Here is a 25,796-nt window from a genome sequence, read left to right as displayed (position 1 = left end):
ATAATTTGTTCCGGAAAAACAGAGCACTAAGTGAATCCACGCTAACTGAGCTCCGCATTCCCATAAGGTAACATATGTATTTCTAAGTTGCGGTCAGTGCCATAGGATATTTCCTAATCAATAATAAACGGTAGTGAAAAGATGCACAAATGTCGGTCAAAATATTTAATATTCAAATATTTGTACATATAAAATATTCTGCATTACATACGTGGTAATTATGTGGTAGATACAATGTTCAAGTAAACTGTCTGTTACGCATGATGTCTAATACTGTATTGAGTGATGACTAGACTTCGGATAAATGCATATAACACAAATATTACAAAATTAAACTTAAAATTCCAATTAAAATCATGAATTTAATTGATCTAAATTAATTTTAATTGATGAATTTAATCATGAAAAATATGTCGATTTTGGGTTGAACTTTGGCCTTCTAAATAAACTAAAAGGGGTATTAATTTTAAATCCCTCGCAGCGTTACCAACCAACAATAAAATCACCCGAACCTTCACCGCTTTGAAACCTGGCATGTTTTTTTCTTCTTTCAATACGAAACTTCTTTTAGGCATTCGTTTCCACAAAAGTCCTGCTTTATCTATGTTATAAACTTGTTGAGAAGTATAACACATAATACCCGTCTTCAATAATTTTAACAAGTTCTTTTTTGTAAGTTTCGGCTCCTTGATCTGCACTTGCAGCTTCTCCCTAGATTTTAAATCTATTCAACCAGCCATTACCAGTTTTAAATGGTTCCACTTTTTTTTTTTTTAGGTGAGTTTTCTTCAGATCATCATATTGGCTAATCTCTCTCTCTCTCTCTTTTTATAAAATTTAACTTAACTGAATTCTGCATTGGATATTATCTTCAATAAAATTAGTTAACGTCTTTCCATTTCAATCCTAATAGCCGGCCTAGCCCTAGTTGCTTGCAGTGGAATAGCTATCTTTCCCGCTGCTAAAATTAATTCTTTATTTTTTTATAATTGTTCTTACAGTTAAACTTGCAAGTCCTAAATTATGGCACACATCTGCTTGTCATTGAAGGGAATCGATTCGCTTCAAAACGTCTACTTTAATTTTCAAATTCAGTCTTTTTCTTACATTTATAGTCTTCGTACTGCATCCAGACGTTGCTTTTTCATTCTTATCGGCCATTATTAACTCTTCGAAAATGTAACTGTGTTGGTTGCATTAATTAAGATACAATGTTCAAGCACGTACGATGTCTAATTCTGTACTGAGTGATGACTAGACTTCGGATAAATGCATATAACGCAAATATTACAAGCAATATACTTGATCATTTTTTAAAATGTTGATCTCTGAATACATAAGTCACTGTACTACAATTAAATTAGCGTGAGAGAAAATTTCACCGAGCGTGGGAAAATTTCTCAAGTTGGCGTGGGAAACGTTTTAATGCTGTTTTGCTATTCATTTTCAAGCTATCGGCTGCATCAAATGAAAAGATTTCGTTAAATGTGCCAAAAATGCAATCTGTAAAAGAGCGTTATAGTGATCTATGACAGCGTTATAGTCAGATACAGCGTTACAGCGAATCAGCGTAAAGCGAACCACGTTATAACGGGGGCCTGCTGTACATGTTTTTATGAATTTTCCACCTATTTTGGCACACAGAACTATTTCTATAATTTTGTTGGTTGTAATTCAGAAACACTGCATGGTATGGTCTCCTTTTTAAAAATAAAGGAGATAAAAAAAAAATTAGCACAATACCTTGAGTTTATAAAAATAGCCACTTAATAATATACTCCAGGGAGAGAAGATCAAAATTACTATTATAACTTATTTTCAATTATAAACTTTGTACACTAAATACAAAAACTAGGTTACCAATAGTGATACATGCAAAAATATATTTTTCTATTTTCTGATTGCCTATAAACATTTCTTTCCTAAATAAAATATAGGCTTAATCACAGAATAACAAACTAGAAAATACATATGCACTAACATTTTCATTTCAACAATTAAAATATAATTTAACCTTCCATCTTACACTCCTCTAAATAATACATATCTGCTCATGTGGAATCTGTCAGTTTATTTTTAAAATAAATGAGTTTTTTTTTTTTTTAATTGAAAATGGTGTTTTATTAATTATTTACATAATTTATCTCATTTTTGTTATTTGAAATATTGTGAATTAAGCAGTTGACACCAACCGTGTTAAAGCATGTTGAATTAAAATAAAATAAACACAAAAAACCAATTAAATAATTTAATATTACTCGGTTAAAATTATGTACAAATAATAATAACAATAAATACTATTTACAATAACTTTAGAATTTACAATAAATTATACAGTAATAAAAGCAATAAAATACAATAAAATATACAGAGATAAAAGCATTAAAACCGGAGCTTTCAAAGGCATCCGCCTCCTTTTTCAACAGCACACTTTACCTTGCAGTACACCCTTAAATACCCGCAGGCTCACGGCACTCCTCACGTGGTTCAGAAACACGTGCAACGTTCTCATGTGTTACGGAACTGGAAATGGCTCGGGAACGTGCCAGGCGGAATCGTTCATCCCGTCCAAGGATCACTGCCTCAAAGAGGGGATGAACACTTATTCCCCTGTCCCTATTAATAGTATTGTTCTCAGTGGAACAAATCTGCAAGCTCCCGAGCCACTTGCGGTCCCAAAACCTATGCGCCTAATTGATAACCGTTTCGTCCAGGGAGATTTGATGATGCTCCTCCCAAAAATGCTCCGCCACAGCAGATTTTCCACAGTCTGTGTTCTTTATTGCACTCATATGCTCCCCCACACGATCCTTAAAACGACATTTTGTCTCACCGACATAACATTCCCCACAATCCGGGTATTTGATACTACAAACGACCCCACTTATAGATTCTCTTCTCTCTTTGTATGGGGTCTTTTACCTGAGACACAATTGTGTGCAACCTATGCCCTGGGAGCTGCACACAGCATGTCTGGCAATTCCGTAACACCCGCGCTATGCGCTCAGTTAAGCCAGGATAACAGGGAATGTATGCCATGGCAACAGGTGTAAATGATTCACCTCGTCTCTGCTCTCCTTGAATATATTTATTTATGATCCTCTGGTGGTAGCCACATTTCCGGAGATCTGCTGTGACTCATTTAAACTCCTCCTTTCTATCCTCGAAAGTGCTGCAATGGGACTTAGCCCCGTCTATTAATACCCTAATCACATGTTGGTCGGTGAGACAAAAATGTCGTTTTAAGGATCATCTGGGGAAGCATATGAGTGCAATAAAGAACGCAGACTATGAAAAATCTGCTGTGGCAGAGCATCATCAAATCTCCCCGGACGAAGCGGTTATCATCGGTCGGGCGCATAGGTTTTGGGACCACAAGTGGCTCGAGAGCTTGCAGATTTGTTCCGCTGAGAACAATACTATTAATAGGGACAGGGGAATAAGTGTTCATCCCCTCTTTGAGGCAGTGATCCTTGGACGGGATGAACGATTCTGCCTGGCACGCTACCGAGCCATTTCCAGTTCCGTAACATATGAGAACGTTGCACGTGTTTCTGAACCACGTGAGGAGTGCCGTGAGCCTGCAGGTATTTAAGGGTGTACTGCAAGGTAAAGTGTGCTGTTGAAAAAGGAGGCGGATGCCTTCGAAAGCTCCGGTTTTAATGCTTTTATCTTGAGCGCCTCCGTAGCCAGGTGGGAAGGAGCAGCAGTGCGTAGCACACGCTTCTTGATTAGACCGGGGTTCGAGCCAGTCACCACCAAATACGGAAAGGTCAGGGAATGACCACCGCATATCCCGGAGCAATATGGCCTTAGTTGCTAATGCTCCTAAAAACCAAATAACAAACAAGCTTTTATCTCTGTATATTTTATTGCTTTTATTACTGTATAATTTATTGTAAAATTATTGTAATTAGTATTTTTACATAATTTTATCCGAGTAATATTAAATTATTTAATTGGTTTTTTGTTTATTTTATTTAAATTTAACATGCTTTAGCACGGTTGGTGTAAACTGCTTAATTCACAATATGAGTATTCCCAACCCCGTAGGCCTATTTGAAGAGTTATTGGAAATATCTTGTGCTGTGTGCATTTTTCCACTGGTCTTCATTATACCTGAGCTAACCAGATAGCAAGATTTGACTACATACTGAACTGTAAAACTGAAGTCTTTTATACCATAAAAGACTTCAGTTCTGCAAATGGCAGCACTTGGAAACTAGGCACCGGCGAGGAGACCTGAGTGAAGTTTATAAAGCTTTAAATGGATTGAATAAACTAATGCTGATGGAATCCTTACTCTTTTTTGGATGGCACATATATAAGAGAACAAATTTTAGAAAAAAATTGATGAAGAATAGACATGCAGAAATTTGCTTTCAGCTAGAGTAACTGATTGTTGGAACAAATTCTTTCTGGTGTTGTGAAAGGATAATGTTAATAAATTTAAGGAAGAATTAGACATTATTATTAGATGGAATGGACAGATTTTTTTTTTTTTTTTTTTTTGCTGATAACTTATAAGCTTGCTTGCTTGCGTCCTTGCATCATTTGTCACTACTAAATACTGATTTTCAGAAAAATATTCATAATGGGTACAAAGAACTAAATGATAACATACTACTGGTAAGACTACTACTAGTTTGTCTTCCTGCTATCCAACATTTAGGGTCGGGGAGGATGAATTATGATTGATGGAGGGTAGTGTTTGAACATTCCAGTTAATTAAAAAATAATAAATGAATAAACACTGTTATACCAAATTAACAGTTAACCTCTTGTAACTTAGTAAATCAGTATGAAAACAAAAAAATACTGCATCATTTTGAAACAGAAAAGGTGACACATGCCAGACACTATGCAACAGACGAAGGGCTAACTCATTTCAAACAGTTTGAAGTCAAAAGACTAAAAAATGAGTCAGTAATCTAAACAACATTTTGCTAATCTCTGAATTCCATGGAAATGCATGCCCCTTTATAACAAATATACTAACTACATTAGGTTAAGAATACATCCAACAGAAAAGAATGTTTGCTTTGAAAATAAACTGGAAACTTAAGGTTTTAATTTTAAAAATATAATTATCGTAGGCATGTAATGCAATATTAATACCCACATGAATATTTAAATTACCATTTAATAATAAAAATATCTAATGGATATTCATAACATTTTTATAATCATGGAAGAAAAGGACATAGTGATAAAACATAAGTAGATAAGAACTACTTATTAATTTAAAGAGTATATCAGAAGCAAACTTGGAATTTTACTTCATAAAAAAAAATTATAGTTATGAACATATTTCTTTATAAACTGTATAAAAAGTGATTCTGTACCCTTCTAAATGCTATGCAGTGATAAAATGTAGTTTTGAAACCCAAAGCTATTTTAAAAAATACTTGCAAAACCTACACATTTCTTTTTAAAATGGGGTTTTAAATAGTAAATAAAAACTGCATAGCTAACAACTATCACATTTTAAAGAAACTGAAGAATGCAATTTAAGTAAGAAACAATGCACAGTTTTTTCAATTATGCGGAAAAATAAAAAATTGTCAACATTCAACAACACAAAAATACAAATCTTTTAAGAGTATTCTAAATACATTCATCCATACAACAAATGAAGACTTGAGAAAAAAATAGGATTAATTACAGAATAGGTGAAGGATATGCCAAAAAATGAGGTAAATTGCCAAAAAACAGACTTCCATCCCTTGTGGTGGAGGTTGATAGCCTAAATAAGTTTAAGGCTCAGCTGGACAGGTATTTTGAACGAACAGAGGGGTTTTTTTTTTTTTTTTTTTTTTTTTTGGCTGATGCTGCATAAGCTTGCTTTCTTGCATCAAATGCCAATGCTAATGCTAAATGATAAGAGTAAAGTATATTACAAATAACTTATAAAAACAGAGAGAAAATGAAGTGCCTTGATTTACTCAATGTGAAATGAGGAATAACTGATTAAATTAAAGTATATGTAACATGTTGAATTAAAAATTCAAACTCAAAATTCAAGAAAAAACAAAAAAGAAAGAAATGGATGAAAAGCACAAAATGTGTTGAAATTAAGTTAAATGTGGATAGCAATGCATGTATGCATATCCAACAATTCAGAAATAAAATTAATGAGTACAAAAAAAAAAAAAAAAATTTAAAACAAAGAACCATATGTATTTTAAATATACATAAATTATAAAGAAACAACTCATAAACAAACATATGCATATATTATAAGGGTCTGCCCATAAAAATATAAAGACAAGAACTGAAATTTTTTATTAAATAAACACTGGGAAGCATCTGTATTTTATTCTTTGTATCTGTTTGTTTATCAATGTAGTTTTCCAACTAACATATATGCACTGTGATAAAAGAATAGTCCTCACTGGTGAAGTCAGCTTGTCACAGCTCCTTGACACTCAAAACATGTTTTCCACAAAGATCTCTTTATATGTCCAAATAGAAAAAAAAATTATATGGAGCCAAGTCTGGGCCACATGCAGAATGCAGCAAAACTCTATCCTATGTCTTCATTTTTAATTTAAGTTATATGGACAGTTTGTGGCTTGGCATTATCATACAGTAATGTGATTTTGTGCCTTATTATTTTGTTTCATAGTCCTATTAAGCTTATCAAGTGTTTGGCAATATCTTTTCTTATTTATAATTTGACCTTTCTCAAAAGATCAACTAGAATTGGGCCTTCTTTGTCCCAAAACACTTATTTTTTGCAATTATCTGGCAACTAATTCAATGTTTTTTCTTCACTGGAGATGATGGATGTATCCATTAAGAGTCATAATAGAAGATCCAGGTCTCGTCACTTATAATCATACTTTAAAAAAAAATCTCCTTGAAAGTTATTGCATTCATGCAACATGTTCTGGCAAATCTCTTGCATGGAGAATTTCATTTGTTATTAACAACATAGATACCCATTTTCAGCATATTTTCCTATAATCTAAGGTGTCTAAAATGGTTAATACACCTGTCTTTGAACACCCTAATGCTTGTCATTGCACATGTGGTTATGGTCCTGCAATTTTTGCATCATTTAATACAAAATCTTTGAGACACACACACACACACACACACACACACACACACACACCAATAACAGTGTGATAATTGCCTGCATTATTAATTGTGAACAAAGCAATAGCCAACTCATTCACTTTGGACTGGTGTCCTATGTAATGCAGTCACAAATCTGCTAACCAGGACCTACTCCAGCTTTGATCTAGAAATAGGTGGGCCATAAGTCAGTTAGCAAAGAAATAATTTGCACAATTTAAAATTTCATTTAAAACCCATATTACAGTAGACTTTCAGAATAACAGCACCTTTGGGGATTCACAATGCCATTATTTCGATTTTGTTATCTACAAAGTTTTATTTTTAATATATTTAATGCAGAAATAATGAGGCTAAATAACAAATAGAGAGATAAAGAATGCAATTTTATTAACTGCACATAAAAAATAAACATGTTGACGATCCAATGTTATATTCTGCATTAATATACACTCCTATTTACGCCCGTTCTATTTTCTATTATTATATCAAGTTTGTCACTAAGCTTTAATGTTCTTAATTATTCTTCTTTTCTTCTCTATATGAGGTTTATTAATTTTAGGAGCCATAGTGAGTGATTTTTAATTTAAAATAAATGTAAAACAGCATATCATCCCATGTTAATCCCTGATATCAGTACATAATTCACTTTCAAAATGGCAAATTTAATAAATAAAGTAATCATGTGACTTGCCATTTTCTTTTTTAGGCACTGCACTGTATGTAAACATCTGATCTCAATGTGCTGTTATTTTGACAGTCTACTGTACTTGATTAATATTCATATTATATTTATATGATGTTATTTATGACATTTAAATGAATTATTTAAATTGTTTTTGGTAACTTTTTGCTAAATTGCATCTGAACTTGGTAAAATGACTTATAGCCCACCCTGTATAAAAGTTAATACCAAAAAAAAACTTTCCAATATCCTGTACTGGGAGCAGTCAGGCTTTCAAAGACAGAAATATAATTTAAAAAAAAATAAATAAAAAAAATATATATATATGGAAAGGTTATAAAATGTTAAAAAGATTAAGATTATAAAAAGGTTATATATTTTAATTCATTTGATTTGTACAAAAGGTTTCATTAATTAAAATTATTAATCCTAATAAAAGCAGAGCTCTGTATAACACATATTTACACATGCTAAAATTGTTTATAGGGATAAAGGCCTTTTAACTAGATAATTTTTGTTGGAGTATCAACATTAGTGAGAGAAGAATTATAAAATTCACCAGTTTCCCATTCTTAGCCAAACAATGTTATGCATGTTATTAATCAAAATATTTTTATTATGTATTTGTCTTGTAACTGTGAGCTTTTTAAAAATATATTCTGTTTTAAGTTTAAAAAAAAATAGATGAAGTAGTGATATCCAATTTAGTATCCTTCTGTCTTCTAATTCCAATATTCAGATATAGCCACATATCAGTTATTGTCCATTGCATTTTCATGAATGACTATTTCTTTCACAATGTTTCTACCAGTCCAATCTAGATCATTTGTGCACTGCTCAGAATACAATTGTAAATCGTGTACAATACTGAATATCACTCAGATGCATGTCTATCTAATTAACAGTTTATTCCTTTGTTGACATTAAATTTTTTTCTCCATTACATAGAACTAGCTAATTTTTAATTTAATTATTATATTTAATGCATTACTCCTTTGGACTTTAAGTGAATGGTGTGTGTGTGTGTGTGTGTGTGTGTGTGTGTGTGTGTGTGTGTGTGTGTGTGTGTGTGTGTGTGTGTGTGTGGTTGTTATTTTAATTAGTTGTAACTAATTATAATTTAAATAATAGCATTCAAAAATGTCCTTACTTGTTTTGGAAAGAACAAATGACTACATTTTTAAAAGAGATTTTTACAAATCAGATAAAATTCTCCTGTTAGCTGATACTACACAGCAACAAAAAAAATTTGTGAATCAGATACATTTCACATAACTATTCATTTATTATACATTATCACAGACATTTCAGATGAAATGTTTCAAAAAAATAAAAAATAAAAAAAATATGGAATACTTGAACAGAATATCATTGATTTCCATGCTTTCCCTCCCCCCCACATAAATAATAAAAGTATTCCCTGCATAAAGTAGGGTTGTATTAATTTGCTCATTCATGCATGCATCCTGCTCTGCTCAATATTTATAATGATAAGAGTAGCCAACAAATACAAGGCTCCACTTAGCATGATAAACTAAAATTTCCTTCCAATAATGATTACAGTGTTCCATCAATCTTCAACTTCTAGAACTAGAAGACTAGCTTTGTAAAATATCTTCTTCACTGGCGAAGGCAAAAGCATCATGTTGCACTGAAGGAGCCAATTTCTCATATAAAAGGAAGACGATGCAAATGTTGGGTGTGACATGGATCAAGTAAGCAGCAATACCTTTGTAAAACCCCCTCAAGCCTTCATACCTAGAGAGGAAAATATAACCATGTTCCTGATGCAGTTGCCATGAATAATAAAGTTAATAAACCACAGAAAATTTAGTTGTAACTGTTTTTCATAAATCATCAACCAAAATTGGTTTATTATTACATAGCATATGATACATACATCAGTGAACATAACTTCCAACTCAGATGTCACAAACCAGGTTGGTATAAATGCACATGCAACCAAATGGTAAGGGCACTGAGTGTCAGCTGCTAATGTAAAGTACATATGCAATTAGGAAGTTTTCAAATATAACCAAATTTAACTAGTAAAGCTACTGTATAAGGGAGAAAAATAATGGATTCATATGTAAAGAAATTTTAGTAAAAACAGATAGTCACTAGAGGTATACAGTATGGGGATGTGTAAGTTATAACTGTTCAAAGCATGGAAGGTCTCATTTAAGTTGAACTTTACCTCAGTGAGAAAACATAAGCTTAAAAATAAACTGTGACTGAAGTAAAATTTTTTTTTCATGAAATTTTTTCCATTAAAATTCTGAACTCCATTAAACTAATATAAATTCCTGTAAGTCTTGATTGTTGTTATTGTTAAACACCTACAAGGAACTTGAAATTGCAATCCTGAACACTTGTGGGATTGTCAGAATTTCTCAACCAACAGTAACATCAAGACACAACAACACCCTGTGTACTTGGTAGTAATACTCGTCAAGAGGTGGAACCGTCAACCAGGGAGAAATAATAATAATAATATTCATTATATAGTGCAAGGAAACTACAGGCTTTTGCTGCACTGAAAAAAAAAAAAATAATAATAATAATAAAAAATAAATAAATAAAACCCCACCAAGTAAATAAGAAAACACAAATTATATGCTTCCCTCCTCAAGGTAAGTATCCAGTTGACCTTTTGAATTTATTCAAACTATCAGCCTCGACTACCTGTGAGGGCAACTTGTTCCACCCATCAACAACTCGCTGGCTAAAAGAAAACTTCCTACATTCCAATCTAAACCTCAAGCCCTGTAATTTGAATTTATGACCCCTAGTTCTGGAATTCTTTACAACAGAGAATTCCACCTTCATTCAATTTACTACTCCCTCTCAGAGCCTTATAAACCTCAACCAAATCACCTCTGAGATGCCTAGTTGTCAAGCTCTGTAGCCCACATAATCGGAGTCTTTCTTCATATGATGAACATCGTGGCGAGATCCAATATTTCTTACATTTCGAGGGTACAGTTCTAAAACGGTGTTCGCAGGCCGGCCACTAGTTAGTATACCAAACCGAACCTATTGGTAACTCTCTAGGAGGCTTCCAGATGAGCTAGTGTATAATCTTGCTACCTCTACTCTGCCAGATAGTGACTGGAGGGAGTCCGAGTAGTGTGTATGCGGGGAGCATTGTCGAGGCCACGTTATGTCAAGGATCTGGGTATATTCTTACCATGTGTACACCATATCCAAAAATTTCATTACTTCATACAGCATGACCCACCCACTTTTTCTTACTATTGAATACACCATGAATTGCCAAACTAATAGAGCAAGCTTATCTGTGAAAAGATCCAAACCTCCCAAACACTTCCTAATTCATTTCACAAATATACGTGGTCTCAATTCCAATCTCAACGATGTCCATTTCCACTTGCAGTATGCCAAACCCCATGTGCTTTTTCTGACAGATCTCAGTTATTGGTTGATTCAACTACTGCTCATCTCAGACACCCAAATTATTCGCTGTATGATTCCTATCACCTCAAAGGTGGTACTTGTGCATATGTCCGTTCTGATATTCCCTGTCAGAGATTTGGCAATTTGGAATCTCCTCTCTTTGATCTTCTCTGGTTTAAAATCTCTCTACCTCACTGTGTCAAATTCATCTATTGTCTCTACAGTTCTACCAACTCCACTAATCACTTAGAGCTCTTTAACTTCCTTTCTTTGCAACTTGACTTTCTCCAGTCCAACTTTCCTAACAGTGAGGTAATTTTCTTTGGTGATTTTAATGTTCGAAATTCCAGCTGGCTTCCATTTTCTAGTCACACCGACCAAGCTGGTTGAGATGCTGAGGCTTTTGCAATTACTAATGACCTTGCACAGATCATACAGCCAACACGCTTGATCTTTTTCTCACAAGCAACTCTTCTAAGTACACGGTCAAAGTGAGAAGCCCTTTAGGCACTTCAGATCACGACTTGGTGATTGTCTCTTCTCCAATGGAGCCTCCAATTTATCTCATGGCTATTCCCAACCGCGTGTTGTTTGGCATTATAAGAATGCAAAATGGGATGACCTGCTAGATTTCTTTTCTTCTTTTCCTTGGTCGGATTACTGTTTCAAACTTCTGATGTTGATCTGAGCAACGTTTGCTCAGATCGTGTCAGTGAAATTATTCCTGCAGGAATGGAATCCTTTATCCCACACTCCACTTTAAAATCTCGTCCTTTATCTAAACCTTGGTTTTCCAATAAATGTACTAAGGCTGTTCAAGAGAAGAATGTTGCATATTGTAATTGACTTGTTTCTAATTCTTCAGTTTCATTTTCTGCCTACACCAAAGCTCGCAACAATTGTAAAGCAGTTATTAATCAGTCCAAACTAGAGTTTGAACAGGCTAAGAGTAAAAAACTTGCTTCTTGTCCTAATGGTAGCCGAGCATTCTGGTCTCTTGCCAAAGCTATTGGCCGCAACGTTTGACCACCTCTGTCAAAACCAGATGGTTCTATTGTCACTTCAGCCAAGGATAAATCTGACCTGCTAGCATCCCATTTTTCTTCCAACTCATGTATTAATGATTTTGGTAAAACACCTCCCACCATTCCCAACATACTCCATTCAATGCCTCCTGTGGTCTTTTGTCAAAAGGATATTGACGAATCTTGAGGCTAAGAAAGCTCCAGGTCCCAATGGTATTTCTCCACTTGTTCTCAAAACCTGTGCTCCTGAACTTACTCCTATTCTTTGCCACCTTTTTCACTTTCTTATTCCAAAGGTGTTTTTTCTTCTGCTTGGAAATTTACTCTATCCAGCCAGTTCCTAAAAAGGGTGACAAAACCCTCCCATCCAATTATCGTCCCATTGCAATTACTTCTACTCTTTCTAAAGTAATAATGGAGAAATCAATTAACCGCCAACTCTTAAACTACCTAGAAACCTTCCATCTGATCAATGATCGCCAGTGTGGATTCCGTCAGTGTCGATCCACTGGTGATATTCTGGCTTATGTTAACCATTTATGGACTAATTCAATGGAAAGGTTCGGTGAAACACAAGTAGTTGCTCTTAACATATCAAAGGCTTCCGATTATGTTTGGCATAAAGTTCTTCTAAACAAGCTTTCATCTTATGGTTTGCCAACTATTTTTAGTAATTGGTTATCCAGTTTTCTTCTGATTGCTCACTGAGTGTGATGGTAGATGGCTCTGTCTTCTAACTTCTCCACTAATGCCGGTGTCCCCCAAGGTTCAGTTCTTTCTCCCACTCTTTTCCTCTTGTATATTAATGACCTTCTTCCATTGACTGGAAATCCTATCCATAGTTTTGCCGATGATGGCACATTGCATTACACTTTCCATTTTGAGAAACCTTGTCCTGCTCAATCAGCTTCAACTTCTCGAAAATCTGCTACCAATTCCTTAAATGCCAATCTCCAGTGGGACAAAGACAACTTAGTTGATTTCGACCCTTCTAAAACTCAGTCTTGTCTTATATCTCGCAAAAAGGATTCTTCTACTCCTATGCTTATCTTTAGTGACACTCCGATTTCTAGGCAAAATGATATAACTCTTTTGGGGATTACCCTGACTTCTAATCTCTCTCTTGGTACAAGCACATTACAAATATTGCTTCCTCTGCATCTAAAAAACTTGGTTTTCTCTTTCGCTCTCGGCGTTACTTTTCTTCCAGCTGCTCACTCTGTATAAATCGCAAATCCGTCGTGCCATGGAATATTGTTCCCACATCTGGGGTGGTGCCCCCAAAACCTCTCTCAGGCTTCTTGATTCCATTCAGAAGAGGGCAGTTAGGTTAATTAATGATTCGTCTCTAACAGAGTCTCTCCACTCGCTGTCTCATAGACGTACTGTTTCTGCTGCATGCCTCTTCTACAGATATTTCCACGGGCACTGTTCTTCTGAATTGGCTTCTATAATTCCTGCTCTCTCTTTCCAAACATTCCGAATACGTGCCGCTACCAGCACAACATCCATTTACTGTTCAACTTCAAACTCACAGAACCAACTTTTCATCTTCCTCGTTTATTCGTTCAACTGCTGTTTTCTGGAACAACCTTCCTCCATACGTATTTCCTGAAAATTACAGTTTACAGGAGTTCAAGTCCAATTTTCAACAAATATCTTCTTTTGCCTTCTCAACCTCCAACCCAAGCACGGTACTAAGTACTATAGGTTCTAATACCTCTAGTGTTTGGGATTTTCATAAAGAAAAAAAAAATATATATATATATATGGTCGCCCTTTTGCCGATCTCACAGTTCGAGTTGCCTGTCTATGGATCTTTTCAAGCTTGATGTGTTTTTCAGATGAGATCTGCATACTTGAACACAGTATTCGAAATGTGGTTTTACAATTGACTTATACAGTGGGATTATGACCTCTGTTTAAGCATAGTTTTAAAAGACACCTATGTTTTTCAATAGAGTTTAAAAAAAAAAAAAAAAAACACTTAACATGACTTCTTATATACTAATATGATGCACAAAACTGTAATGAATGAAATATGCATGGAGTACCGGGAGATTAGTCATGTCAGGAGGGAGTGTAATGATTGCCTGAGGAATTCTCTTTGCTGACAGCTGTGCCAAGTGTCTGGGGGGGGGGGGCAGAAAGAGAGTTCATAAGAATCAGTTTCCACTCAAACCAAGACTTTATGGCTTAGAGGGCAGACCCCTGCCGGTGATGTTTAGTGACATTCAAGTAACTCACTCTGCCCAGTGACAGGGTGATTTGCTTAAATGTCTGTTAGTAGTGGCAGTGGTTTAGTTCTGCAAGTATGAATATATCCAAGTGAGGAATACCTTTATCCCTATTACAGAAAAGTCTTCCTGGAAGAGGGTTAACCATGCTGGGGAGATGGTTACCTTGCTTATATTCAGTTTATTGTAATTTTATAGTCTTTTTTTGAATGATAATTAGTTCATGGATTGGGTGGGAAGCTCGGTTATTATTATTCCTATTTATACTATTAGTGGAAACCAAGGTTACATTTTTGAGTGCAGGAGGATGGGAAGGGGTAACAGATAATATCCTATGGGCTAACTAATAGTCATAATAAAGCAGCTGAAAATATCCATACCCACCCTCTAGGAACAGAAGACACCATTAAAAAAAAAAAAAAAAAAAAAAACCTCAAATCAACTCTGCTACTCTTAACCTCCCCTACCACTCTAAGAAACATCTATCAATTTTACTGAGTGGGAAATACTAGTACGGAGAAACCCTTCAAAACTTCAAATTAGAACTGAAGAACACATCCACCATACCAGATAGGAAAATATGCACCAAACTGATGCAAGCATACCATAATACATACCATACAGAAGGTTGTGTAGGTTTAACTCCACGAACCTAAGGTTTTAAAAGTAACTGAGCCTGTGGCACTAAGGCTTTGGCTTATGTTCAACTTAGAAAGAAATATCATTATACATTGTTCTGCCTAAGTTGCTAATATCTTTAAATTGTACAGAATTATCAGAATTGGTGAATCCACTACACATTTAGGTGTCTCCATAGCCAGGTGGGAAGGAGCAGCAGTGCGTAGCACACGCTTCTTGATTAGACCGGGGTTCAAGCCCGTGACCACCAAATTCGAAGGATGCAGAAAGGCCAGGGAATGACCACATATCGCGGAGCAATATGGCCTTAGTTGCTAATGCTCCTAAAAACCAAATAATAACAACTACACATTAAAAAAAAAAAAGAAAGAATGCCAGGGACAGCTTTTTCTGAGCTTAATGACTTCTCATCAGCTGGCAGGTGGTCTCTATTAACATATGCTAAACAATAAAAAATGTAAGGGGACAGCCAGTGTATGGAAGTAACTTATATTTATCCTAAATTCATCCTTAGAACTGGGTCATGTTTTCCTTATAAACTGCAATACTATAGGGTTGCAGGAGTATTTCAATGCAGTAGCTGAAATAAAAGCATATGAATTTTGATTTGATTTCACTACTGCACTGAAATATCCCTGCAATCCTATAGTATTTATGGAAGCCATCCAGATTGTCCATCGCTCCAGTGTGGTTAATTTTGTTTCAGGAAAGGTAAGACCTACCCTCAACTGGAATACCTTCATTCCTACAGAACCGAAAATAGCATCACTATTAAGAGACAAGTAAATCACTGATGCTGAGCACAGAGCAGCATACAATACCATCCAATTTTTATGCAAACTATCAAAATATCAGAACTGTCACAAATCAGCCTACAGATCTTAGCTGGAGTAGAGACTCATGATTCCACTGCCTCCACCATTCAATTGGAGTAGATGGCAGAGCAAAGAGAGAGTTTTACCCATTTCATAAAATGTGCAAATTAACCTTTAACCATCCTTATAGATAAGAGTTCCTACATTCTATGATTACTAAATGAAACTTCTAACTACATCAGCAGTAATAAAATATATACTATATGCAAAAATACAGAGTGCATTTTCTTGCTCAAATTTGTTAAATTACTTGCTTAAAAATAATTGTATAAAACTGCCTAATGAATAGAGTGATACTGATCGGACTTCTAAATGTGGGATGCAATCTGAACAAAAACTCATTATGTATTATAAACTGGAGTTTCCAAGTGTCTGAGAGGCATCATTAATAAATACTGATTTATTAATGATACTGATGAAGGCATATCAAGCTTAATATCAAATTTGCAGATGATACAAAGCTTGGCACGGTGGTTAATGATAGTAATCAAGATCTTCTAGATCTTGTTGCAGTAGATAAGTAAGCTACTGCAACAAGATCTAGAAGAATTAGGCTGATGGGCTGAGAAATGGCAGTTGAAATTTAACATTGACAAATGCAAGGTACTGCATATACAAATGCAAGATAGCAGTAATCCTCCCAGATTAATATACCAACTGTGTGGTACTACACTCAGAGTAGTGGAAAATGAAAAAGACCTTCATATCTGACTGTGCAGTCAGATATGAAGTTTTCTGAGCAATGCAGAGAGGCTGCCATGGGGATTTGTCAATGATATACAGAAACTTTGCTAGCAAGGATAAGGAAGTGATTATCCCTTTGTACAAGGCCATGGTTAGGTTGCATTTTGGGTATTGTATATGTTTGGAAGCTTCATTTTGGAAAGATATAGATCTTCTGGAACAAGTGCAGAGAAGGGAACAAAAGGGCACTCTTACCAAGAAAAGAGTCAGTTCTGCAAATTGCAGCATTTGGAGACTAGCACTTGCGAGGAGATCTGATTGAGATTTTAAAGCCTTGAACAGAATGTGTAAGTTCAATATTGATGGCTTCCTCTTGCTGAGACAACACACATGAAGGGACAAATTCAATTTGAGGAAGGCCTTGTTGCAGAATAGATTTGTGAAAGTTTCCTTCAGCCAGCATGTGGTTGATTGTTGGAATAAACTTCTGTCTGTTGTAGTGGAAGTGAGTAGTTTGAATAAATTCAAGGAACTAGACAAATTCTTGGAGGGAATGAATGGGTTTTTTTGCTGATACTCTATAAGCTTGATTTCTTGCATCATTTGCCACTACTAATAACACAGAAAAATTAGACAGACTGAGAAGTGGCAACTGAAATTTAACATACGTAAATGCAAAGTTCTGCACTGTGCAGCAATAATCCCAGAAGAACATATCATTTGGGATCATTGGACAGCTCATTAGAGCTCTGTCAATAATGTGCAGGAATTTTGTCAGAGAAATAAGGAGGCAATTATTCCACTGTATAATTGAATGGTTAAGCCATATCCTGAGTACTGCACACAGGTTTGGAGGCTTCATTTTAGGAAGGATTGAGATCTGCTGGAATATGCAGAGAGAACAATAACAAGATTAGTCAGGAACTAATTTTAAAAAAAATATATATATATCACACCATTTGGAGGGAATGGTGCGATTTTTTTTTTTTTTTTGCTGATACTGCATAAGCTCATACACTTGCTTTCTTGCATCACATGCCACTACTATTACTACACAAAGGCATTATTACCAAGAAAGACTTCATTTCCACAAATTGCAGCACCCAGAAAATAGGCACCTGTGCAGAGACCTGATTGATCTAAGCCTTTATATGAATTGAATAAACTAAATGGATGCTGATAGCATCCTTACTCTTTCTTGGACAACACACTTAAGGAGAACTTGGACAACACAATCAGTTCAATGGTACAAGACAATCTTTTGTCTTGCCCACCCATATGCTGAACTCTACACATACAGCATCCCTACATATCAGCCCACCTGCTTTACATCATTTCATGAAAAGTCAGGTGTACCTAATAAACTGGCCACTCTATACGTGTATATCTAAATGGTTTGGCAATGCGAGCACAAGTCTCTCTAGCCATCATCTTTGGAAGAATATCCAAGGGCCCTCCCCTTCAAGGACTCAGCTCTGTTAGACAGTATAAAAATTTTATTCATTACTTAAGATGGTACAGTACAGTATAATTCTTTGTGAACAATATGAAACTATAAAAATTTACAGAAAAGTGATAATATGACATTAATATAGTGAAACTTGTATCTAAAAATAAGCGAAGTAAAGAACTAATGGACAAGGTGATGTGCTGCCTATAAACTTTGCTACTCACTGGCTAGTCATTCTACCAATCAAAAAGTATATAATATGGATCTCATTGGTTAGAATGTTGAGTAAAAAATATATATAGTATATATGTTCATTTTCCTTAACCTAATTTAAGTGAAGCCTACATTATGCTACACCAGGTTTCAAAGTGACTTAAGCAATTTGTTAATTCAGTTAATTTTGTAATGAATATAAGTTAATTTTATGAGATAAAACTGCACAAGTAGTCTTGGTGACATACCACTGTAAACAGACAACAGAGTATAGATACTGTTATAATAAGTCAACATCCCAAGTAATGAATGAGAGTGATAGCACATGTTGCTTGATTAAACAAGAATACCTGCCTGATGAACTACTAGCAAAATTCAATTCAAGTATAGGTACTTTGCCTAAATATAGAACAGAATCTTTAATTGCAGTATGAATTAACAATTACTCCCATCATGGCATTGTGAATGAGAATTAATAAAATTCAAAATAATTCCTAACATAAAGATGTATCATACTGTTTTTCTGGAATGACTAAATTTGAATTTCAGTAATACTCAATTAATTCTTATATTCTTCTATGTTATAAGAAGCTGGATAATGTATAAAATATGAATGAAGTAAATAATTTTAAACATGTTTTATACAACTTACTGCAGAATGTCATGGCTTTACAGTTATTTTGTACTCCATGCTTTCAACCACACAACTTTTTTAAGAACAGACTTAGCAATTCTTCCTAGAAGCAGTGAGACACTTCTTAATTCTGCTACTAGCAAACTTTATTTCTGCTTTTGATTTTGTTAGAAGGTTGTTTGTGTGCTGTCCTATTTTATTTGAAGGTTGTTTTAAGAAAAGTAATGGAAGGAGGAAAAAAAAAAAAACACATACTGGATATAAAAAAAATAAAATAAATTCCCCCCAAGAGCTTAACTACTATAATCATGAACAATATATTTTTGAAGTGGTCATAAAATTAATACGCGGGGAAAAAATATTCATTCAGAAATATTCTCACATAACATTTTTATAACTTGTGATATGTGAAAGCTGGCAGGTAAAAACACTTTGGTTACAAAATTTAAACTATGAAAAACCTTACTTCTGTTATTATTCAAATAGGTTTAAAGCTAAAGCCTAAAAGATAATGCTATGAGAGCTAATAACATCATGTACATGATAGGTATAGCACTGAAGGAACTAATTTTGCTACTTAGTGCATCAATCATATATTGCGGAGGCACTCTTGCAATTAGTCACCTCAGTATTGCACTATGCTCAATAAAATGCACTGGTCCAGTGGAGAAGTATAGAATCATGCCCTTCCTGTACTATTCTGTTATTATTATACAGGCAGCCCTCCTATAACACTGTACTTCTACAACACGGTTTCGCTCTAACACAACATGGTACTTATATACGAGGGTGGTTCAATAAAGAATCGCCCTCACCTACTTCCACATATTGCAGAGTCATGATATTTTGTGTGTAGCATCATACATATCTCTGTATTAAAGGTGTAAAATTTCAGCCCTGTCTTAATTTGTTTTTCACTTACAGAGCTGAACATGTGACAAAGTAGCACATCATGGACAAAGTTGAAGCCAGAGCTGTAATCTGGTATCTGTTCTTGAAGGGGAAATCTCCTAAAGAAATCCACAAGGAGATGACTGTTGTATATAAGGATGAAACCCCATCCTACTGCATTGTGAAGCACTGGCATAGACAGTTTAGGCATGGTTGGACATCAGTAGAATCTGAGCCCATTCCAGGTCGTCCCCATTCAGTCACTGATGACAGTACAATCAGAAAAGTGGAGTTGTTAATCATGGAAGATATCCGGATATCTGTGCGTGAATTGTCCCAGGAGGTGAAGATTAGTGCAGGCTCTGTTGAAACAGTCTTTCATGACCAACTCCATTTATGGAAATGGAGTTGCAAGATGGATTCCCAGATTACTGACTGGTTTCCAGAAGGCTAATCGACAACAGAAATCACAAGAGTTGTAACCCTGTGCCAAAAAAATGAGGAAGAATTCTCTTGTCTAATCACTCAGGATGAAAGTTGGATACACCATTTCGACCCTGAAAGTAAAAAGCAGTCCATGGACTAGCAACATCATGGTTCCCCACCCTGCAAGAAGGCAAGGGTCAGCAGGAAAGGTCTTGCTGACAGTGTTTTGGGATGAGAAAGACGTAATAATGACTGATTACCTGCCGAAATGTAGAACAATTACAGGTGCCTATAATGCCAACTTACTCACAAAATTATGGGAGAAAATCAAAACATGTAGGCGTAGCATGCTGTCCAAAGGTGTGAGAATGATTGATTGATTTTTTTTTTTTTTTTGATTTGGTAGTTGTTGGCGCATCGGCTTCTGTGGCCATATTGCACCTCCCAAGGTTTTTGCAGTACTTTGATCCAAGCCCGAGGAGGGAATCGAACCCGCGACCTTTGGGTTGCCGGGCAGGTACTTTACCCACTCGGCTAGCCCGGTCGGCGTGTGAGAATGCTTCAAGGCATTCACACTTCTGAAATTGCAACAACACAAGCAGCCACTTGTGGATATGAAATACTGCCCCATCCAGCCTACTCACCCAAACTTGCACCATCGGACTTCTTGTTTCGTTCCCTCATATCATTTCTTCGGGGGACCACTTCCCTGATGACAAAACACTCATTTCTGCAACAGAGTCATGGTTCAAAGACCAACTTCACCACTTCTACAAAAACGGTATCCGTAGCCTCATCCATTGATGGGAAAAAATGTGTAAACCTGCAGGGTGGCTATGTAGGACTAAAACCTGTGCCAAGAAGCAAGGTCAGGGCAATTCTTTATTGAACCACCCTCGTAACACAGTTTCACTCTAACACGGTTAGAGAACTTTGATAAACCTCGATCAGTCTGATCAATAATCGCCAGTATGGATTCAGTCAGTGTCAATTAACTGGTGATATTCTGGCTTATGTTACCCACTTATGGACTAATTCAATGAAAAAGTTTGGTGAAACACAAGCAGTTGCTCTTGACATCTCAAAGGCTTTCGATCGTGTTTGGCATAAAGGTCTTCTAAGCAAGCTCCGTCTTATGGTTTGCCAACTGTTTTTTGTAATTGGTTATCCAGTTTTCTCTCTAATTGCTCACTGAGGGTGATGGTTCTGTCTTCTAACTTCTCCACTAATGCTGGTTTTCCCCCAAGGTTCAGTTCCTTCCCCCACTCTTTTCCTCTTGTATATTAATGACCTTCTTCCACTGATTGGAAGTCCTATCCATAGTTTTGCCGATGATAGCACATTGCATTCCACTTTCCATTTTGAGAAAACTTGCCCTGCTCAATCAGCTTCAACTTCTCAAATATCTGCTACAAATTCCTTAAATGCCAATCTCCAGGTTTCTCCAGTGGGGCACAGACAACTTAGTTGATTTCAATCCTTCTAAAACTCGGTCTTGTCTTATATCTCGCAAAAAGGATTCTTCTGCTCCTATGCTTATCTTTGGTGACACTTCGATTTCTAGGAAAAATGATATATCATATCATTTGATATATATATCAAAATGATATGATATATGTCAGGGGATTATGTAAGATATGATATATCTTACATAATCCGTTGACTTCTAATCTCTCTTGGCACAAGCACATGACAAATATTGCTTCCTCTGTATTTAAAAAACTTGGTTTTTCTCTTTCGCTCTCAACATTACTTTTCTTCCAAACAGCTGTTCACTCTTTACAAATCGCAAATCCGCCCTACCATGGAATATTGTTCCCACATCTGGGGTGGTGCCCCCAAAACCTCTCTCAGGCTTCTTGATTCCATTCAGAAGAGGGCAGTTAGGTTAATTAATGATTCATCTCTAAAGAGTCTCTCCACTCGCTGTCTCATGGGCACTGTTCTTCTGAATTGGCTTCTATAATTCCCACTCTCTCTTTCAAAACAGTCCGAACACGTGCTGCTACTAGCCAACATCCATTTACTGTCCAACTTCAAAGTCACAGAACCAACTTTTCATCTTCCTCGTTTATTCATTCAACTGCCGTTTTCTGGAACAACCTTCCCTTCATACATATTTCCTGAAAAGTACAGTCTACAGAAGTTCAAAAGTCCAATGTCAACAAATATCTTCTTTTTGTCTTCTCACCCTCGAACCCAAGCACGGTACTAAGTACTATAGGTTCTAATACCTCTTGTTTGGGGCTTACATAAAAAAAATAAATAAAAAATAACAGGGTATTTTTGAGCTTTTATGCTATTTTTCAACATTTCCACTCTTTTTGAATCCCTGCTGTTGACTCGCTAGTCAAAAAAAAAAAAATAATAAATAATAAAAATAAATAAATAAAAATAAAATGAGAAATTCTTGTATTTTATTTTGTTGGGAAATTCCCATGTTATGTTGTGTGCTACTGAACTTGTGGAAAAATCTAGATTTCAAAGTTTTATTACTATTGGACAGCACACCAGGCCATCCAAACATTGTAGTTATGTTCCTACCACCACAGTTGTACTGGGTTAACACAACTTCTTGCATTCAGCCGTTAGATCAAGGCATTATATCCACCTTTAAAACTCATTCCATCAGAAAATCGTTACAATGGATTTGGGAAAAAAAACCGATTCCAAACCTACTGAAGTAATGGAGGCATGGAAACATTTCTCAATTGTGGGTTGTATCACAATCATAACTTTATAACTGGAAGAAGTAAAACAGTCAACATTAAATGTGTGTGGAAAAAATGTATGGCAGAGTCAGTTCATTCAGGAAATATGATCGAACGGGCAGAAAATGGAATTGGTGTGACAGTAGAACTTGCTACGTTGTTAGGAGGGGGAAGGTTTTGATGATGACTACTGAAGCCCTAGTGGGTAGCACAGTTCACAGAATCGCCCTCCTCCCCACACCGGCTGGAAAAGACTAAGGGTTCGAATTTATGGGTTTTTTTTCACGTGGCTGAGTTAGTTGGGCTCAGGCAAGGGCACACACAATTTATAGACAATATACACAAAGTAATATGGCCTTAGTCGCCAATGCACCTATAAAAATAAAGACATGGATTACTGAAGCCGTTCAATAATTACTGGTAGAAAAAGAAGCCAGCGTAGCAGATCTGGTGGAAATGGCATCGGAGGTAAAAATCAAATCAATTGAGATGATGATAACGCAAATGAAAATTCTGAACTTCCAAATTTTACACTAAAAAGCATAGAGGAAGGCATAAAGTTAGCCAAGTAATTAGAATCTTATTTTTGAATGCAGATTCTTGAATGAAAGGAGCCCAAAGTTCAAAAGGGAGCTTCAAAAATGCTTAGTTCCATATGATGAAATTCACAAAGATTTATAAAGCAAACAACCCTAGATTACTGATTGTTTTAAAGAGAGCAGAAGATACACGAAATCTAGAATGGTGTATTTTTGTTAAGGTTTTGGAACATAACCCTCCCCTTTTTGTACTTTTTCCTAGTCTGGTATAACACAGTTGCACACAACAACATTTTACAGGAACCTAATAACCGTGTTATATGAGGGTTACCTGTATTTTTACATTTTAATATTAAAGAGTTAAAAAAAAAAAAAAAGAAAAAAGTGGAAATCAAAAGTACCCACATAATAAGCATCTTAAAATGAAATCGTATACTACACCTCGTGTTTTTTCAAAATTTGATGTTTTCACTGCAGGATTAAGTGAAATTTTAATTTCTGATATATAATTAAGATTCAAATTAATGTTCTTGATTTAAATACAGTCAAACTTACTAACCTCCAGGTCTTTTGGATTACATCAACCATGCCACTATATTCTTTATGTTGATCCTGTAAACGTGCTCTTACAACCTGATAAGGATATGTAATTGACGCTGCAAAGAGTTTGGACATGGCAGCAAAACTAAGATATTCCAAAGTACCCTACAATAATTAAAACATTTAATATTAAACAGAAAGTTACTGCAATGTTTTGGTGTCATTATTAACTACAATAAAAAAAAAATAAAAAAAAGTTGACAATACAAAGCATGCAGCTGAATTGCACTATGTACTTGAATTGAATAAAGTAAATTACTGAGTATCAACTAACTATACTTGATTCTTCAGTGCGACACTATCTTATGAATCTGAAAAAATGCCATTAATATCTCATATTGTAATTCAATAGTACAGGCTCAAGCTAAAAATCATGGACACAGAGGTCTACAAAACTGTATGGCGCCTCTGTAGCCAGGAGCAGCAGTGCGTAGCACATGCTTCTTGATTAGACCTGGGTTCGAGTCCTTGACCACCAAATACGGAGGATGCGAAAAGGTTATGGAATGAACACCGCATATCCCCGGAGAAATATGGCCTTAGTTGCTAATGCTCCTAAAAACCAAAAAATAACAAAAAACTGTATAAAACTGCTCTTCCCACCTATACATGTAAACTCAATTCTATTTAATTCTTTATTAGAAAGTACAAAGAACTTCACTTGAATTTTACCCGTAAGATTTCACTTGAGATTTATCTATAAGATTCACACTGTCGCCTCCAAAAAAAGTATTCAGACATACCTAGTGTGTTGCTCCCTTTTGGTTGCCATGGCACTCTTCTGGGTAGGCTTTCAACAAATGGTAGACTGTAGCAGGTAAGCTCCTCATTTCCTCCTGCAAAACAGTAATCAGTTGAGCTACCAATGTGAACCAAGTTAGTCTGGCCTTAACTCAACATTCCAGTTCACCACATGGGTGTTCCATATATGTAACATCAGGACAGCAGGAATGGATACCACTGAGATTAGAAATGAGACTAAACACAACCATAAAGTGAATAAAGAAGTTTCTCCGGTTTTATTTTTTCATCAATCACAGTTAAAAATCTGTTCCAACAGACTTTCATGATTTACTAAAATAATGCTGATGGAAGCATGAAACTTTTGAAATATGTTACAAAAAGCTTGATTAAAGAAACCAGCCTCCGTAGCTGAGTGTGGTCAGGAGCAAGAGTGCAGTAGCACACGCTCTTCGAGTAGACCAGGGTTCAAGCCCCTGACTGCTGAATCGATCTGCCGACCCGCAATGGACCAGCGTGGCAGATTATGGTCTATTTCCCTCAGCATGAATTGTTGAGGAGGCTTCCATCCTGCAGTGGGTTGATAATGGCTGCACTTTTAACCAGACCCAATCCATAAAACTGACCACTGGAATTGATTTTATGGATTCAGTCTAGTTTGCTATCCCACAAAAGTTTTGTGGGCATTGTGCCAAATGGTTTTTCACTCAGTATGCAATGGTTCTCATTCATTTCAGCTCTGAAAGGGGCTTTTGACGTGGGCATTGGTTCAAAAATTTACTAGGTATGTGGGGCTGCACATCACTTTACAATAGGCAATGCTTACTCCATAACATAGGATGTAAGGTACCTCACCAAGGATAAATATAAACAAAATATAGCAGTAGGGTAAGCATATTTCACTTTTAATGGTTTGTTCTATTCCCAAGTTTCAGGCTAAAGCATT

General features: G+C 35.6%; 1 protein-coding gene across 1 annotated transcript in view; it reads right to left on the bottom strand.

Moving 5' to 3' along the window:
- LOC150076906 (solute carrier family 25 member 32-like) overlaps positions 1–25,796 on the bottom strand; it is a 110,073-nt gene that overhangs the window by 26,729 nt on the left and 57,548 nt on the right. Inside the window, exon 7 of the mRNA XM_090385726.1 lies at positions 24,069–24,214. Within this exon, the coding sequence (XP_090241852.1) occupies positions 24,069–24,214 (146 nt within the window). The remainder of the gene's footprint in view (positions 1–24,068; positions 24,215–25,796) is intronic.

This window comes from Mastigoproctus giganteus, chromosome 12 (assembly GCF_048544385.1).
Source record: "Mastigoproctus giganteus isolate SK-2022 chromosome 12, ASM4854438v1, whole genome shotgun sequence".
In the NCBI taxonomy this organism is placed as follows: domain Eukaryota; kingdom Metazoa; phylum Arthropoda; class Arachnida; order Uropygi; family Thelyphonidae; genus Mastigoproctus; species Mastigoproctus giganteus.
The sequence above is the reverse complement of the archived record's forward strand: the minus strand, read 5'-3'. Positions and strand labels throughout refer to the sequence as shown.